Source organism: Rhopilema esculentum, chromosome 12, assembly GCF_057945365.1.
Source record: "Rhopilema esculentum isolate cy_ngs chromosome 12, ASM5794536v1, whole genome shotgun sequence".
NCBI lineage: Eukaryota > Metazoa > Cnidaria > Scyphozoa > Rhizostomeae > Rhizostomatidae > Rhopilema > Rhopilema esculentum.
The window spans coordinates 6393500-6410229 of NC_142826.1; the positions used below are offsets into that span (position 1 = coordinate 6393500).

General features: G+C 35.4%; 1 protein-coding gene across 1 annotated transcript in view; it reads right to left on the reverse strand.

Annotated features, from left to right (window-relative positions):
- LOC135681754 (macrophage mannose receptor 1) overlaps nucleotides 1-13924 on the reverse strand; it is a 49871-nt gene extending 35947 nt beyond the window's left edge. The window contains exons 1-6 of the mRNA XM_065196355.2: nucleotides 13824-13924; nucleotides 7312-7471; nucleotides 5845-5954; nucleotides 5104-5166; nucleotides 1354-1507; nucleotides 299-558 (exon numbers count right to left, since the gene is read on the reverse strand). Of these exons, the coding sequence (XP_065052427.2) occupies nucleotides 299-558; nucleotides 1354-1507; nucleotides 5104-5166; nucleotides 5845-5954; nucleotides 7312-7471; nucleotides 13824-13893 (817 nt within the window). The 5' untranslated portion in view covers nucleotides 13894-13924. The remainder of the gene's footprint in view (nucleotides 1-298; nucleotides 559-1353; nucleotides 1508-5103; nucleotides 5167-5844; nucleotides 5955-7311; nucleotides 7472-13823) is intronic.
- Between the last annotated feature and the right edge of the window lie 2806 nt (nucleotides 13925-16730).

The following is a 16730-nucleotide window of genomic DNA, read 5'->3' on the forward strand; positions in this document are numbered from 1 at the left end:
ACCAGAAACGGAACAGAAAATTTCATCTAATTCGCCTCTGAAATTTGCAAGCTGAAATTTGCAGTGTTTTTGTTTCTTTTCTATTAACTAAGCGTTAACCAAAGTATTCTATGGTTGATCTTTAGTGGATAAGTATTTATTTGTTTAAGGCATGCATAAATCTTCATCTAAGCTAAACACTGCAAATTGCGAAGAAGCTCAATACTGAATGAGAGGGACACTTCTTCATTACATTTACCAACAACACATTCAATGTATGACATACAATGCATGAGCTATGCAAAAAACTATCACATACCTCCTCCAGTTGACCTCTGGCATACAAATGGATAAAATGAATTGCATATCACATCAGCCCATTGTCCTGTTCTGCTGTTCGTTACGACACAGTTCTCAATGTTACACTTCGCGTTGTAATTGTTTGGCTCGTTAGCAGCCCAGGCAGTAAAACTATACGAGTTTGTCTTTTCGTAGTTCCATAAAAATGTTGATTCAGAAATTCGATCGTTGAGACCAATCCAACTCCCTTCTGCAGATTTTACAAGGCTCCCGATAAAACTGCAAAATAAAACACAGCAAAAACTACAATAAGCATTGGTTATTACTACTCACGCGTTCTAGCAACGAGGGGTTAAAGGTCTAAATAATCTCTTTTTAAAAGATATTAGAAAGGCTGTCGTAGTAAATGTCGGTGAGTTTCAGTTGAAGATTTTTTATCGAAAAAATTGGCTTATTCAACAAAATACAGTTAATTACTTCTAGAACAGAAGAAAGAACAAATCGCGGGGTACATCGTATTCCGCTTTACCAATACTATCTTACATCTAGCCAGGTATTAAATTATATATCATGATCTTATAAAATTATTCATTAACTGACGACGAAAACTAACTGGATGATAGGTCGAAGTGTTGAATATTCGTTCTGGCGTGAAGTCTGGCTATATGAACGACATCTTAGATTATTTCATCTAAAATACCTACACGGGTTTTAATCTCACCTCATACTTAGAGTCCCTTGAAAAAATTGCCTGACAATATTTCCATACTATTTGCTGTCTGTCGGCAGTTAGTATAGGGTAGCCAATTTCTACAGCGTATGAAGGATCAGAATCAACGGGAGGGCCTATGATTTTAACCCTGCCAAAATAGGTCTTGAAACACAAACCCAATTTTCAGGGTCGAACCACCCAAGCCCTCTTCCAACAATATTGGCTACCTAAAAATGGTATAGGAAGGTAGGAAGTCTTTTCAAGTGACTTTTATGATATTTGTCAAGTCAAGTCAAGATATTTCATTGAACGCGTTATTGAGGAAAATATCACTTTCATGATACTTGCTGCTAAAAACAGACCTGTTTTCTTGCTCGTTTCCAGCGACTGCAAGCTGAGAGCCAATGTTCTGACAACTATCACGAGCCGCTAACCACGATTTTGGCTCTCCAAAGTATTTATAACATCGGTTGCCATTACTGCTAGCTAGATAGCTCCAGCCAGCTGGACACATCTCTGAAAGTAAGTAAATTTACGAAAGAATAAGACTTTTGAATATGCAAAATCTTTAAGATGAAGTCAAACCTAGTTGGTAAATGGGGCTTGAAAAAGTGTTACATCACTAGGTGAGCGCAAGACAAAGAAAAGCATCGTTTGAAGATTAAGCTAATGAATTTTAAAAAATTTGCAAGAAAACTTGTTCCTGGCAGAAAACTCAAATAGTAAACAAGAGAAATGTTTATGTTATCATTGCAGTTTTAAATTATCAGAAAATATTGTGTGACAAGAAGATCCCGAAGATTACTTGGAACATTTCCTTGCAAAGAGTTCCAGAGTGACGATGTCCAAATTATATTCAAAATATATTCATAACTTTCAAGAGCATTAAAAAATACTTTTGAATGTACAATACCAGCTTAAAGGTGTTACGAATTGCCCGAGATAAGGCCACAAGATCTTCCCAATCATATCGATGCAATTTGGCTTCGACTTATAGCTTTATGAACCAGACCAAAATAGCAGTGATTCGTTAGCAAACCTAACATCTTTAATTATCCATAACTCACCCAAAATTCAAAATTTTTAATTGATTTTGCTTACTCAGAAGGATTTTGTGATGCTCTTTCAGGCTATACAGTCTAAATTGAAATATCCTGAATTCTATTTTTATGACGTTATATTTTGGTATGACGTATCTTATAGGCTTGAAATTCTAAGAAAGTAAAAACAATGAATTTCTGTTGTCAAGAGTAGAAAATAGATATAAAACAGATTGATAAAAATATACAATTAACTCAACTGAAAAATAATTAAACTGCTACAGCGTTCTGTCATAGCTTTTTTTAATTGTATAGATTAGGAGTTATCAAGGTCTCAAGTAAGATATGGTGATACAAAATGACTGCGAGGGGGAGGAGCAAACGATCATCCCAGTAATGAAACTTCATTCATTCTTTTCTTTCTAATAAACCAAAGACATGAAGTTAATTTCGTTTTCCATTCTAAAAGCTAAGGTCGAAATATCTTTCTTTGGTTTTGAGGCCAACAACTCTGTAGCTGGGCACGTTTAAACATTTTCAAAAATATTTGCAGCTTCAGTCGCAGAGGACTAAATTCAATTATTTGGAAACATTTTAGAGCTCGTACAAGTTAGTATAAACGCTAATTCAGGTTTGTGAAAATTCGCTAATAATATTGCTCAGAAACTCGCTTTTTATTCCTTCGTCGCGACAAAGGCTTTCCTGATAGCAGCTGCGCGCTTGACCTACGATGGGGTGCAAATTTCAATTAGTTTCCTGCGAAAAACAGGACAACCGACAAATGGATTAATGGCACATGTTTCACATTTTTTAAAAAAGCTTTCTGAAGAGCTATTCACATTGCAAGCCCAGAAGGCGTCAATCCTCAGTCATTTGATTATAATTATTTTAGATAATTATCAATATTCCATGACAACATATGAATCGGTTCTTCCTTAAGGTTCTACAATAAATCGGTTTCTCCTCAAAAGCAAATTGACATCTATCGGCTTCTTTTGTCATCATAAAAATTCTCTAGCAACGCTGCAAAAAGTATTAACAGAAGTCTGTATTCGTCCACGTGTTCTGAACTTATGTTCTGCCGATGCTAATGAAATTTCCATGACCTGACGATTCGACTGTTCAGAGACGAAGTATGAATCTCTAATATCTATCCAGTTTTAGACAATAACATCAATTTCGATTTCAGACAATAACAGTCAAAACAATCGCATTTGTTCACTAATTCACTTCTAAAATGTCTGCCAAAATCATGACACACAATGTCAAATGTGGCATAATTTCAGATCACCACTCTCTCCAACTAGAAACAATATTGACTAGCAACAGTTTTGGGGCCAAAAACTCAAGTTCCAAAAAAATTGGTGAAGAAAATCTCTTTCTCACCCATTAAAATAATTGTTAGTAGAAAAATCTCGATTTTAAAATATCTTCAGTATTCGTTTAAATTTAAGGTTTGGTTTATAGAGCAAGGCGGTTCTACGTGAGCTTCCTCTGAATTCATAATAATTGGCAAAATAATAAAGGGGTTCATACAAAATTTGATGATAGCACAAAAAAGCGGAACGATAGCATACTATGGGGGTACCAACTATAGATTAACATCACACGTGCCTTACCTAAATGGCTTTGAAAAAAGCAAACAATTTAAAACATACTCGAGCTTTGCGCTTTTCAGGGTATAAGATCAGGAAAAGGATTAAGATTTCTAGGCTATGAAAATATTACCCAGTTATGGATCGAAATAGGGCAATAAGATAATCAATGCCGCTTGTCTATTGAAAATATTTCCAATAGACTCTAAAAGAGCGACTTTTCTCTCTACACAATAGCGGTTTTTTTCAATTTAATGTAGATGAATTCTAACTCCTAGATGGAAAGACAACAGTGCTCTGCCAGATATCAGAAGCATGTTGCCATTATAAAACTTAGCACAATCAATCAATGAAATTTCATCTACTTCTTCCACATTAAATTTCTCCTAACAAGACTAAAAAGCATGTTTTTCTCTTTGCTTTTCAACATTTCCAATTAACGTTTATTGACAATAAAGCTTGTATTTTTTTAAGATGACTGAGAAGTTCGTTAGATTTAAAGAGATAAAACAATGCAGAATTCCGGAGTTGAAGGTCCTGCTCGCTCTATAGGTGGAGAGAAACAGAGTCTTTGAGAGAGATTATTCAAAACTGGCCTGTTATGATGTTTTTCAAACAGCACTGATAGGATAAGTGCACGGTCAGGTGACGCAAAATCGTCCCTAGTTGGATAAATCCAATCCTACATAACCATCTAAAATAGGACTGAGACACAAAGACGAATCAATAGAGCCTTCTTAAACATAACTCCTTCCCACGTAACAGTGCTATGATGGCCATTATCGCGAAAGAAAATATCAATATTACAGAAGAACTGCTGGCCAACTTCTCAGGCTGTAAATAAAAGTTTAATTCATCGTATGTAGAAAGTAGACGCGCTGGGAAGAAAAAATTGGCAACAACGGTTTTTGGGAAAGCACTTTTCGAGACTGAAACAATGCTCTCAGCAATCAACGCCAAACATTTCTAACTTACAATTCATTTTGGCTTAATCATGTTAGTTTTTATTACATGTATTGGCTTCAAACCTGAATGATCTTATAATAAAAGGTTTCAATGACATAAATCGTTTAGAACGCATTTGATGGAACATCTATAAAACGATCTTTGACGGGCCTTTCTACGAATATAAATAATTGATATAACAACTTCTATGAATTCATAATACTTTGTGCGTAAGAATATTGGCATATCCGTTTCAATTTCAAGAAAATCCGCATGGAGAACCATTTTTTTTCGAAACAAATAGTCGCGTCGTCTGTAGTACATACGCAAATTGAGTCGAGTACAATGCGCGTGAAAAGGTGTCTAACGTGGGTTCTTAGTCTTATGTACACATGAAGTTTGTCTTAAAGTGACAATTTTGGTAACCTCATGTCCTTGACAGTTGTAGTTGTAATCTCTCCAAACATCTACTGATAAGCAAAACGAGGACTATAAACTGTTTCCATGTGAGATAGAACCAAAAAATACATACCAACGCATGAAGTCTTGCATTTGGTTGTGCTGCCAGGCATTTCCTTTTCGTTTGCTCTGCATTCTGCGAAAAAAGAAACGTTTGCTTTCAATTTTGAAATTTCGATTTAAAATTTAGCAACGTTAATAATTTTTGACCAAAACAGTCTGACCAAATAGGGAAGTTAAAGGTCACCGGTACAGGCCTAGTCTTCAGCAGTTGCCTGATGATGGCATTAAGCGTGAAACTCAGAGAGAGACAGCCTAGAAACATTCTTTTGAACATACTCTTGATTTTGAGTCACACAACTTTTCATGGTCACGGAACAAGATCGCATGTTAATGCTCAGAAAAAATTGAAAGTCACAAAACATAAAACTTAGCATTCATGCGTGAGTGAATTCTTATTTTATCAAGACTTTGTTTGTATCTGGTTTGTATATGAAGCTGGTTTTTTATAAAACGACGTAGGGGATTAACAATTAAGTTTTCTGTGTGACTTGTAAGAAATTTACCTAAACTATCAACATTGTTCTGAGGGGTAGAGGAGGAAAAAACAACAATATCTGGGAAAAGGAATGCATTTTGGGAGGCATGGTAAGTAAACAATCTCCATGCGAGCTTATAAAAGGAACGATATTGGCTGGAATTGGCTGGCCAAGCACTCTTGCCACTTTTCAACCATGATAAAGTATACTTTGATAGAATATTTTTCTTGCATGCAAGAAGTTAAGTAATGTTGAGCTAATAAAAAGATGCTGACCTTGCACATTCAACCAAAAGAGGGTCTCTTCAGTGATATCAAGGCGTTTATTTTTCACTTCAACTTGATAAAAAGCAGAATCTGAAGCTCTAGCATAGGTGATATTCAGCCTGGAGAAAGAGAAGCACATTGGAATCTATTGTCGATACCAATCAGAAAATGAGCCGTCAATCATAAAGTTTTAGATTCAATTGTGTATTTAAAATTTGCCAATAGAGTTGTAAAGTGATGACGTCACAAAAATCTTTTTCTAGAATTTTTTAATTTGGATCCCATAACCTGAAAGAGCATCATGAAATACCTCTAAACTTGCAAAATCAGGCAAGTGTATCACGAGATGGCAGAGATATGGCCACATGTTTTTTGGTTCTCTGCCCATCAAACCTCTGTATTTTAGTCTCTGTTCATAACTTTATGAACAGAGCCAAACAACAGTGATTCGTTAGCAAACTTCAAATCTTTCATTTGCCATATTTCAAACGATTTTAGATATATTCGGCCAATTTTGCTTATTTGAAAGTATTTCATGGTGATCTTTTACGCTATGTGGTTAAAATTCAAAAATTCTAAAAAGGGGTTTTTGATGACGTCACACTTTAGAACTCTATGGCGTTTTCCAACAAGGTTTGGGGCTTTAACCAATCAATAATTATCAACCATTGCTGAACCCTCTTTTAATTCCTTTTCACAGGGGTCCGAGACAACAAAAGCGGTTTAAGTTTCCATTCGAAAGCCATGAACATGGTAAGTAGAAAGTCATTGCCCATCATTTCAGCTTATTTGTGTAATACTCCACGTGGAAGAAAGGAAGCACGCTGTTACGATCTGTGATATCTGTGCATACAGAAGCTAACAGCTTTTGGGACAAAGCATAATTGTGCTCTGTCAAATAGATCTAAGTCTAATCTTTTTCGCTGAAACTTTGACAAGCAGTTGTCTTTTGTAACGATAGTTACTATGAGTTTGAATGCATTGGAAACATATAAGCAACGCATGCTGAAACTAACTCTTCGGAAAGTTTGTAACATACATAGTGTCTTAACGCAGTGTCAGATGTCAGATGTATTTCATGACAGCAAGATAATGTTTGATTGCTAAATTACAATAATTAACAATAGTAACCATTGACTGGCATTTATAACTTACGCAGCTATACAAAACTTTTCATTTCCTTATTATCGAAACAAAACTAATGACGTATATTGCGTTGCTTAAAAATTGACTGACAAATCCATTTGCAATCAATATCTCACATCTTCCTATACAAAATCTTAGTTTTTATAAAACCTTCAAAATCCTCATCAGGGAACAAGCTATTGAGGCAAAACTTGCTCATTTATAGAGTCATTATCAAAAGCATAAGAAAATTAGTATTTTACACCTCAAAAAATTAAAAAACAAAGCTAATAAAGTGTAGAATAATTGAAGAAGAGTTAATCAAAATTGTTGCTCCAAATCTTTACCCACCATTTTCCTGTGTTGTTCAAGACACGGGTATCCTTCTTCCATGTTACCTGCAGATTCCCTGTTGTGTCATTGAAGAAGGAGAAATGGGATCTTGCAGCAAAGTTGACACATTGGCCTGGGTAAACATACAATGGTGTCTCTTCGTAAAAGTAGACATTACCTACAAAAAGGAAACAATGCAGTTAATTTTGCATTGAGTAATAGGCAATGTTATTTGAACTTAGTCGTATGACATTTGTATATCAAAAATAAACTAAACGAAAAAATATAAAGAAAAGGCTTATGAGCATGACAACCCTTTGCTAAAATAAATTCCATGAGAAAAGAGAGAATTTGAAATGAGAAATGAGAAAATTTGAACGATCGGATGGTGTTTTAAGTGCGATGAAGGTTGTCTAACGTAAAACAAAGTCACAAGAACAAAATACATCTTGAAAAATACTGAGTTATTTTCTAAAAAGCTTCCAAAGTTACTTTTTTAAAAGTCTCTTTGTAGTGTTCTATAGCTCATTTATGTTTAAATCGGTATGTTTATCGGTCATCAGCTTTACAAAGATTTTTGGATGTGAGTACGTTTCACAAAACCTAGGTCGAAACTACTGAATGTCTAGTCCTTTATAAAACAAAAGCTGAATTGTTTGTTTAGCAGCCTTTTTCATCTAGGGATAGCGAGTCAAAGATCAAGGAGGTATCTTTTCTGATACTCTGATACTTAGCATCAACTCATGCGTGTCAAGTCGTGATCAAATCACATACAACACTCCACTCAAGATAATGGGTTTAGGAAACAGAATAGATAAAAACACCCTTACTTAATACTTTTTAACATATACAAACTAAAGAAATAGGTGTTCATTGCTGGTGTAATACTTAACATATTGGCTTTCAAAATTGCCTTTTTAAACAAACATGAACATTAAAAAAGTAGCTGAACCAAAAATTCGAAACATTTTCACAATGAAAGTAAGATGATCAGTCGAAAATTGGAGGCTCTTGAGTTTGAAATACCAATATTTTATCATTCATGGAAACGGGAGCAGTGCTATTTTCTTTCAGCTCATTGTGATGTAGTTTTTGCTACAAATTTATGGACGAAGCAAAAACAACAGTATATTTTAGCAAAGTTAAGATCTTGCTATATCTACATCTTAAGCTGATAGCGTTACTTCATGCTTAGACAGACGCCATAACAGAGGGTCATCATGGCTCTGTTGTAAAGTCCGTCAAGTGAGGCAGTAGCGAAACAGAGGCTCGTGGAGTAAATCTACTTCAGAGAAATCCGTTTTAAAACTGAAGATAATAAAACATATTTTTGATCTAATAAGAGTAAAGAGTGTCTTTTAGGTCTGTTCCTATGCAAAATTAAACGAAAAGAAGCACAACAAAACCAGTTTTATTGACAGAAAGAAAAAAGATTGCATTAATGAACTTTAAATGCTTAAACTCGTCAAATTTATACACATGTAGCATGGAATTTCAAGTTTAATGTCATTCGTTTGTATAATCATGATGTGCTATTATCTAACGATTTGCTGTGTTCTAGGGTGCATAATAAGAAATCCAATGCAAATTTATTCGCTTGCAACTTACACCATTAGGTCATCTTGAATTAAATAATCTACTGCAGATATTTCATTGATCAAATTGTAGCTATACCTTCAGTGTGAGTTGGTACCTAGAAATTGGGCGACCGTTCCTCCTAAACTGTCATCGAATGGGAGTATGGGTAATTACGGCAAAGCATGACCCAGCAATTTGACTAATGGCATTGATCGAAGGGTGAAAATCATTGACCTTGGCAGTCGGCTTTTGAAAGAAAAAATACTAAAAGAATTATTGAATTCAAAAATTGGCTTTATTGAACAATTGAGAAATATTCACAATCTAGTTACGCTCCCACTCGTGTTGAATATTAATCTATAATTATTTTCATCAAGATAACCATGCATTGAGCTCAAAAACTTTTAGCACACCCAACGGCAAGACATCGTTCATGCGTGACAGAAACATTGATAAGACAGCCAAGTCTTCTATAGGAAGAAATAGGCGCATGCACAGTAATGAAATAATTGAAAACCGTTGAATTGATGAGTTATGGTGTATTTTGTAAAATATCGAATCGCAATAGCATAAATCTCACAAGACTCTAATTCAATGTCCCCGACGCATTTCGATGGTCATTTAAAATTCCAATTTGTTAGACTTTATAACAGACCTATTGTTACGTATCCAATCGTCAACGTAGGGCTAAATCGCAATGTTTTCTCGACAACAAACGCAGAGCCTTTTCCTAACTCTGAACAGTTGACTGACGGGAAATAGTGCCTTTGATTTTCAAACTTAGATTAGTGTTAGAACAGAATAAATCAGAAGAATTATAGATTGCAGTAAAAGGGATATAACAAAACGTAGTATCACAAAGGGCTGGGCTACAGTGGAATTGAAAGAAGGACTTAATATATCAAATTATTGCTCGAAGAAGGAGCGTAGCACATATTACTGAATGCATGCACTTCTAAAGCTCATTTGAGCGACAAAGAAGTGTTAGGAGTGCATGCATTCAGTAATTTACTGCTGATGTAAGGAGCAAATCAACTAAACATAACTGTCGAGAACATTTGAAATTTTGGTTGTTTTGGCTCGATCCTTTTGCTATTGACCTCTTATAACGGCATTGCTGAGGAAGAAGCTAAGCAAAATTTTAAACCGAAAGGGCTGAGCAATGAAGCAATATGCTTCTTCTGGTTAGCTAGTTAGCCAGAATCCTCCAAGGAAAAAAATCAGTAGCGAGACATTGTTGGCAAATATTTACAGACGTTCATGAACTGAACCCAAAGAATATATGAGGTGCAAGAATTGCAATCATGTGAATACAGGTGGCAGGCCATGTTTTCATTTGTTCAGTTACAGACAAGAGCCCGAAATACAAAGTTGTGTGTACTCAACATAATTGGCGTTGAGTTGGGTAGCCGCTTTGCTACAGTTTGGAGTAACGAAAACCCGTCGCTTAAACCTGTCTATTAACAAAGAATTCGGTTTCGTTTATCTTGCCTTTTAGTAATGGACAGCTGTGACACACGTTATTCATTTGATTACCAAAGGAGACAAATAGAAATTTCTTAATGAGGCAAAATTTGCCAACGAGTCCCACCAAGAATTGATTAGGTTGTGAAAATTAAATATATTTGCAATGATAAAAATTGGGGACTGGGTGTGGCAATTTCGTTTCTTTCGCTGTTATCGGTCATCCTTACGATCGATCCCCTTGTTTTCCGAGCTTTCAAATTGCCATGGAGACATTTCGCTGAACAAAAAGTGTAATTCATTTTGAATTTCAGTTACAAAGTTGAAAATACACAGGGGAAATGTTTACATTTTGAGAAATCCTTTAACATTGCTTTACGATAGGATAAAAACAAGGACAGGATAAGATCGAACCTCCAAGAAACAAGGACAGGATAAGATCGAACCTCCAAAAAACTAGGACAGGATAAGATCGAACCTCCAAGAAACAAGGACAGGATAAGATCGAACCTCCAAGAAACAAGGACAGGATAAGATCGAACCTCCAAAAAACAAGGACAGGATAAGATCGAACCTCCAAGAAACAAGGACAGGATAAGATCGAACCTCCAAGAAACAAGGACAGGATAAGATCGAACCTCCAAGAAACAAGGACAGGATAAGATCGAACCTCCAAGAAACAAGGACAGGATAAGATCGAACCTCCAAGAAACAAGGACAGGATAAGATCGAACCTCCAAGAAACAAGGACAGGATAAGATCGAACCTCCAAGAAACAAGGACAGGATAAGATCGAACCTCGAATGAGCCGTCGGAGATATGTAGTAATGCATTGATTCCACCTTGAAAGGGAATGGAAAAAACAGCAAGTCAGTTTTCGTGGCATTACGTTGTGAAATTTTTCAACAACGAAAGATGATGGTTGGTGCCTTCCAAGTGTAAACATTTGAAGTATTATTCTCCAGAAACTAGGGGAAACTTGGTAAAAACGAAATCCCTGGACTATTTAAAGAGACAGAATGAGCATTTGCAAATTGTAGTCGGATCGCCCTCAAAGGAAATTCGAAAGTATATAGTACTATAAGATTTGGACTGTTGATTGATGACTTTTGCAAGCTGCAGAACATGCAACGCGAAAGAGAAAGAAAGAGAAAATACTTAATTTAGTAATTAATCACGAAAGTTAATACTACGAGTGTAAATAAGTATTAAATCAAGCTGCTAAAATAGAAGTTATTGACATTTTATACAATTATTAGGTTATGACTCTAGTTTTCATGATAATGAAAGCGTCAATTCTTAAAGTGAATATCTTGGTTAAGATAAATAGCCCTAGTTACGCCAGCTAATTAAATAGCCCTAGCGGGCACACTGTAGCCCCTATATGGATAAAAGTCGTAAGTAAGGTTAGCCTCGCCAATGATAAGAATTCCGTTAAAACCGCCAATCAATAATAGTGAAATTAGCCTTGGTAAGAAACAAAGATGTTTCTGTTGAAGCTCCCAATGAATTGTAGTAAATTTGCCTCTGAAAAAGTTAGGTTAAATAGGATACGAAAAAATTCAATTTTGAAGCTTTCATAGCCGGGGACGTAAGTCACTTACAAGTTCCAAATTTAAAGAAAAATTCTTAGGATTGTTGACATCAGGATAAAATAATATCTATCTTGGTAATATTCCATGCAAATATATAAATAACTTTCCATATTCAAACGAAATATGCAACTAACATTTCTAACATAATTGCCCTATTCGAATGAAAACTATGTAAAGATTCTGAATTTTGATAAAACCCCCTCCCTCTTTTCTCCAAGAAAATAAAAAAGAACAAAAAAATACAGGTCTCCATTATCAACACAAAGGGGGTTTGGTAGAAACTGTTTTCCTCATTTTATTAAATCAGCCTTTTTTAGGCATATATTGAGCCACGAACATTAAATTATGCTTCTCCAAAGCTCGCATATCTCCATTTGTTTTTTTAAAGAAACTCGCCATAAGAAACGCATACAGGGCAATCAGAAACTTCAGTATTCGAAGCCAAAAAGTTGAGGAACAAATTAATTTTGAAAAAAGTATGAGCACTGAAAAGGCAAAAACTTTGTGATAATATACCGTTGGCATATTGGCTGGTTTGCATAAATTAAAAAAACGAGTGCGAATATACTTTCCACATCTAAGTTCAGTATTACAACAGAAGTGAATCTTTTGAGAAAAAGGTCCCGCGCAATCGAACACCGACAATTGACTTTTTGCAGCTGTGTAACCCTTTACAACAAATTGGAAAAATTCCAAGCAAGAAACATTAAACAAAGGACCCTGAACGCGTTAAAATAAAAAACACAGATAAGAAAATGTTAAGAAACAATGAGCATTGGAATTTCCTAAAGCGTCAAGAGACTGGAGTGCTCAATGTCGACCTTGGTTTCTTAAAAAAACGGGTTTTTTGCCCTATTTTTCAACAGTTGCCTGTTTTGCGATGATTACAAGAGAGAATCGCATGACTTGTTTTGACAAAAAGCGTGGTTTCTTTTCGAGGGCAACTATTTCCTTTTAAAACGTTTGAAAAATCTCACTGTGTTTCCCTGAAAGCATATCACGTTTGAAAAAATAAGAATAAGTTATGAATATATTTCTTAAGAATGTCGAGACCGGACAAAGTTTTATAGAATTATTGTAAAAAGAATGTATTTCAAAAACATCTGAAAACGAAAAACGAATGTTGAAAATATATGTTCAAAGATTGCAATCAAATTTTTGGTGAAACTTTCTAGAAAGGGGGAAAATATGAGTCTTGAAGTGAGATTTGAGTCATGATGCTCGAAAATGAGGGCACAAAAAAGATTTCGTCGGTTCCTTTACAAGATTTTTACAAAGATTTCATCAAACCAGTGTATCAAATAGGCTATCCTGTATTTTCTATCGATTAAACAATTTAAATTTTTATTGCATCTACGAAATTGCTGTTTTAATCTGCCATCAAACAGACATGGTTCACCTTATCACTGTTATTGTCATTTAATTTTTTGATATATAGCCTATGACATCAACATTTTCATTCAACGATCATATTTCCAGGAAATGTAATTGAACAAATACTAGCAGTTAAATTATTACCGAAAAACACTACTCCTTTATTTGATAAAATCATTTGATTTCGACCATTATGTCATCCTTGTATTAAATTTCGACCTTTATTCACGACCTTTATTTCATCAATCCATGGCTTCTTATGTAGAATTTTTTTAATATGAATGGAAATGCCAGGCAGCTTGGAGAGTGTTCACCTAACATTGGATATAAGCGATTTTAACGAATAAAATGAGTTAGACTGACGAATTTAGGAAATGATAAGAAAATATTCGAACCCGAATTGCATGTTGAGATAATTAAACATGAGTTTTGAGTTCAAAATCAAGAAAAATGGACAAAACAATCAATTGCTGGCCTAAACAATAGTGAGAAATTAGATGACCAGCGAGCTAGACTTACCACTGTTTGCAAGTCCGCATGTGCATATCGCCACAAATAACCACACCAGAGAATTATACATAAATGACATTTAAGAAAAAGAACTCAAAATCTCATTCGAGGAGCAGCGTTGGTAGCGCTCGGGGTCAAATAGGGAACGGGGTCAAATAGGGAAATCGGGGTCATATAGGGAAATCGTTGATAACTTCAAAAATTTGACAGATATCTCAAAACCAACCTCAGAATCGGATTCGGCATGCCTCAATCTACCTTTTAGATGCTTATTTAATTCAACTACGGCAATTTTTACAGAATAAATGATAATGTTTTTCTTCTACGTTAGCTTGATGCGTGTCTCCTCCGTAGCGACGGGAGCAAATAGGTAAAACACGTTGAAAAGCATCGATTTAACTAAAAATAAATAGCAAAAGGTAGAAATATCAATATAAAATACACATTCTCTTCATATTCATCCAAATTTCACACATCCTGCAACGAGGGTTACAAGTTTTCTCTAAATAAATCAGCTGAGTGATCGACGCGCTCGGGGTCAAATAGGGAAATCGACATTTGGGGTCAAATAGGGAAATGACTAAAAACTGCAAGAAACAAGCACGAAAAAGAAAACTAACCTCATTCCAAGGCAATGAGTAATTAAATCTGCTCTTTCTATCCGTTTGTCTGCTAGAAATCAAGCTATATCGATAGATAGATACAATTCAGACAACGTTCGACACGCACTTAGGCCCTTGTTAACAGATTGATCTCCTCCACAGTTTCGGGGTCAAATAGGGAAACAGCTGCCTACAGCAATAGACAAAGGTCTGTTTCTGTGTAAAATAAGGAAAAATTCGGTTTAAACTTTTCAGAATCCCTTTCTTGTTTATTTGCTTCCGATGTCATTATTACAGCAAAAGCTTTAGTATTTTTCAAATGTTTGCTTTTCCAAAGCCATTTTAAAATAAATAATCTAACATCTCTACATGACATGATAACAACTCTTAAAGGCTGATACATAATTAGATTTTCAAATGTGAAATATCTAGGTGATTGCGCTTCATTTTGTACTTCCTTTCAAAAATTTGGAAAATATGTTTTCCAGCTTTCATGATTATTATGTTTCATCTCAATTTCTAGTAAAAGTTGTTTGTTGTCGAGGTCTCTTGGTCGTACGGCCTATGATTTTAACCCTTTTCTTTGATTCTTGCTGCCTCACTGCTGCTAAAAAACAAACTCCTTTTTTCCTGGTGTATTCAGAGGCGTCACTTGAGGGGGGTAGGATGGGGTTGTTCACCTTTTCGCAGGGCAAAACTGATTTTTGCAGGGCAAATGTTCTCTACCAACGGATCTGTTTTGTTGCTTTTCTTATGCAACTGTAGCAAGAAAGTAGGTTATGCTTGTCATTTGTCTACTCCAAAAGTAAAATGATACAGACTACCAGTGACACGAAGTAGAAATTGCCAGTTTGATCTTGGGCTAGATGGAATAGATTTCTAAATTGATTCTGATTTCCTTTTACCTTAAGTGTTAAACCCCTTTGTTTATGTTTGTGTCTTACACCCCTTGGTTTATTTTTGTGTCTTGTTTAAAATCCATACTAAAAAGACCAGCACCGCTTGCCAGAAAACTAAGACACTGTAAACGGGGCTATATGGGTAAAAATTTGATGGAATAGTTATGCATATTTGGGTTGCGGATGATATAGGGTGTATTGAATAAATTCCAGTAGGTTTTCAAGCTTGTGTTTGCCATATGAAGATTATGTCATCGATAAATCTTCTCAAAACATTCCACTACGCCCCATCGGGGCATTGCTCAAGATATGTTGTTCTATTGTTGTCATGAATATGTTGGCAAAATTTGGGGCAAAGGGCTTCCCCATTGCGGTGCCTTAAGGGAGGTTAATAAAATTTACCATTACACTCTTCTTTATAAGAGCCAGTAAATTGCAGTTCAGGCTTGTTGTTCTTAATTTTTTCGAAAATCTGACGCTGAATTGTTCTTGATTTGTTCTTAAATTTATAGGGTATAAGCAGTGCGATTTCTAGCTTTTCGCTCTAGGGAGGTGTCCAGGCCTCATTTGCCAAAAAAGTGCGTGAGAAAACATATATTGGCTGCCATGTTTAAATATTCACCGAAGAAGCATCCAAATATGGCAAAAAACACCTAGTTTTTCAGATGAAACATTGTTCAAAGTTACATTTTACAGTAGCTCAGCCTCAGCTTGTTCTTAATTTGTTCTCAACTTTTGACCAATTTTGAAGCTCATTTTTTTATATAATTGTTCTTATAAAAAGAGAGTGTAAAGGCAACATAATTATGTTTGAGAATAAAAATCACCATCTGTTGTATTCGATATGCAGCTGCAGTGGCTTGGTGGCAGGGGGGCCATGGGACCACAACCCCCTTGACTAGGGGAGCAGTTGGAGACGTATGCCAAAAATGTCTTCTATTACTTTGCACTCGGAACGCCAAAAAACCTGAGTGTAAGCTAAAGATCTTCTGGCCTGATTACATTAAATGCACCCTGGCAATCAATATAGCAGCTTCTTGTTATTAACATCGATGTGAACCAAAGGTCACTCTCTCTTTATCTAACGCATGAATCCTCCCCTCCCAAATTTTTTGAAAAAAAATCGATCGAAATGTCTATTCTGAGCGGTGTAGTAATTTGTGAAATTTTAGTCTGGGAGATGCATTTTTAGCGTTTCGATTTCGTGGCACCGCCTCTGTCCGATTCAATAGTGCGATTCAATGCTTGAAACTTACAAGAAGTTGAATGATTTAGTAACTACTAAAGAACAAGCCATATTTGTATATCATACATTCGATAAATACGATGAGACTAAGCTGATACTAACTAAGGATAAATATAAAACTAAGGGCTTAATAGTAGAGATGGGCCCACAGCACCACCTCTACAATAGA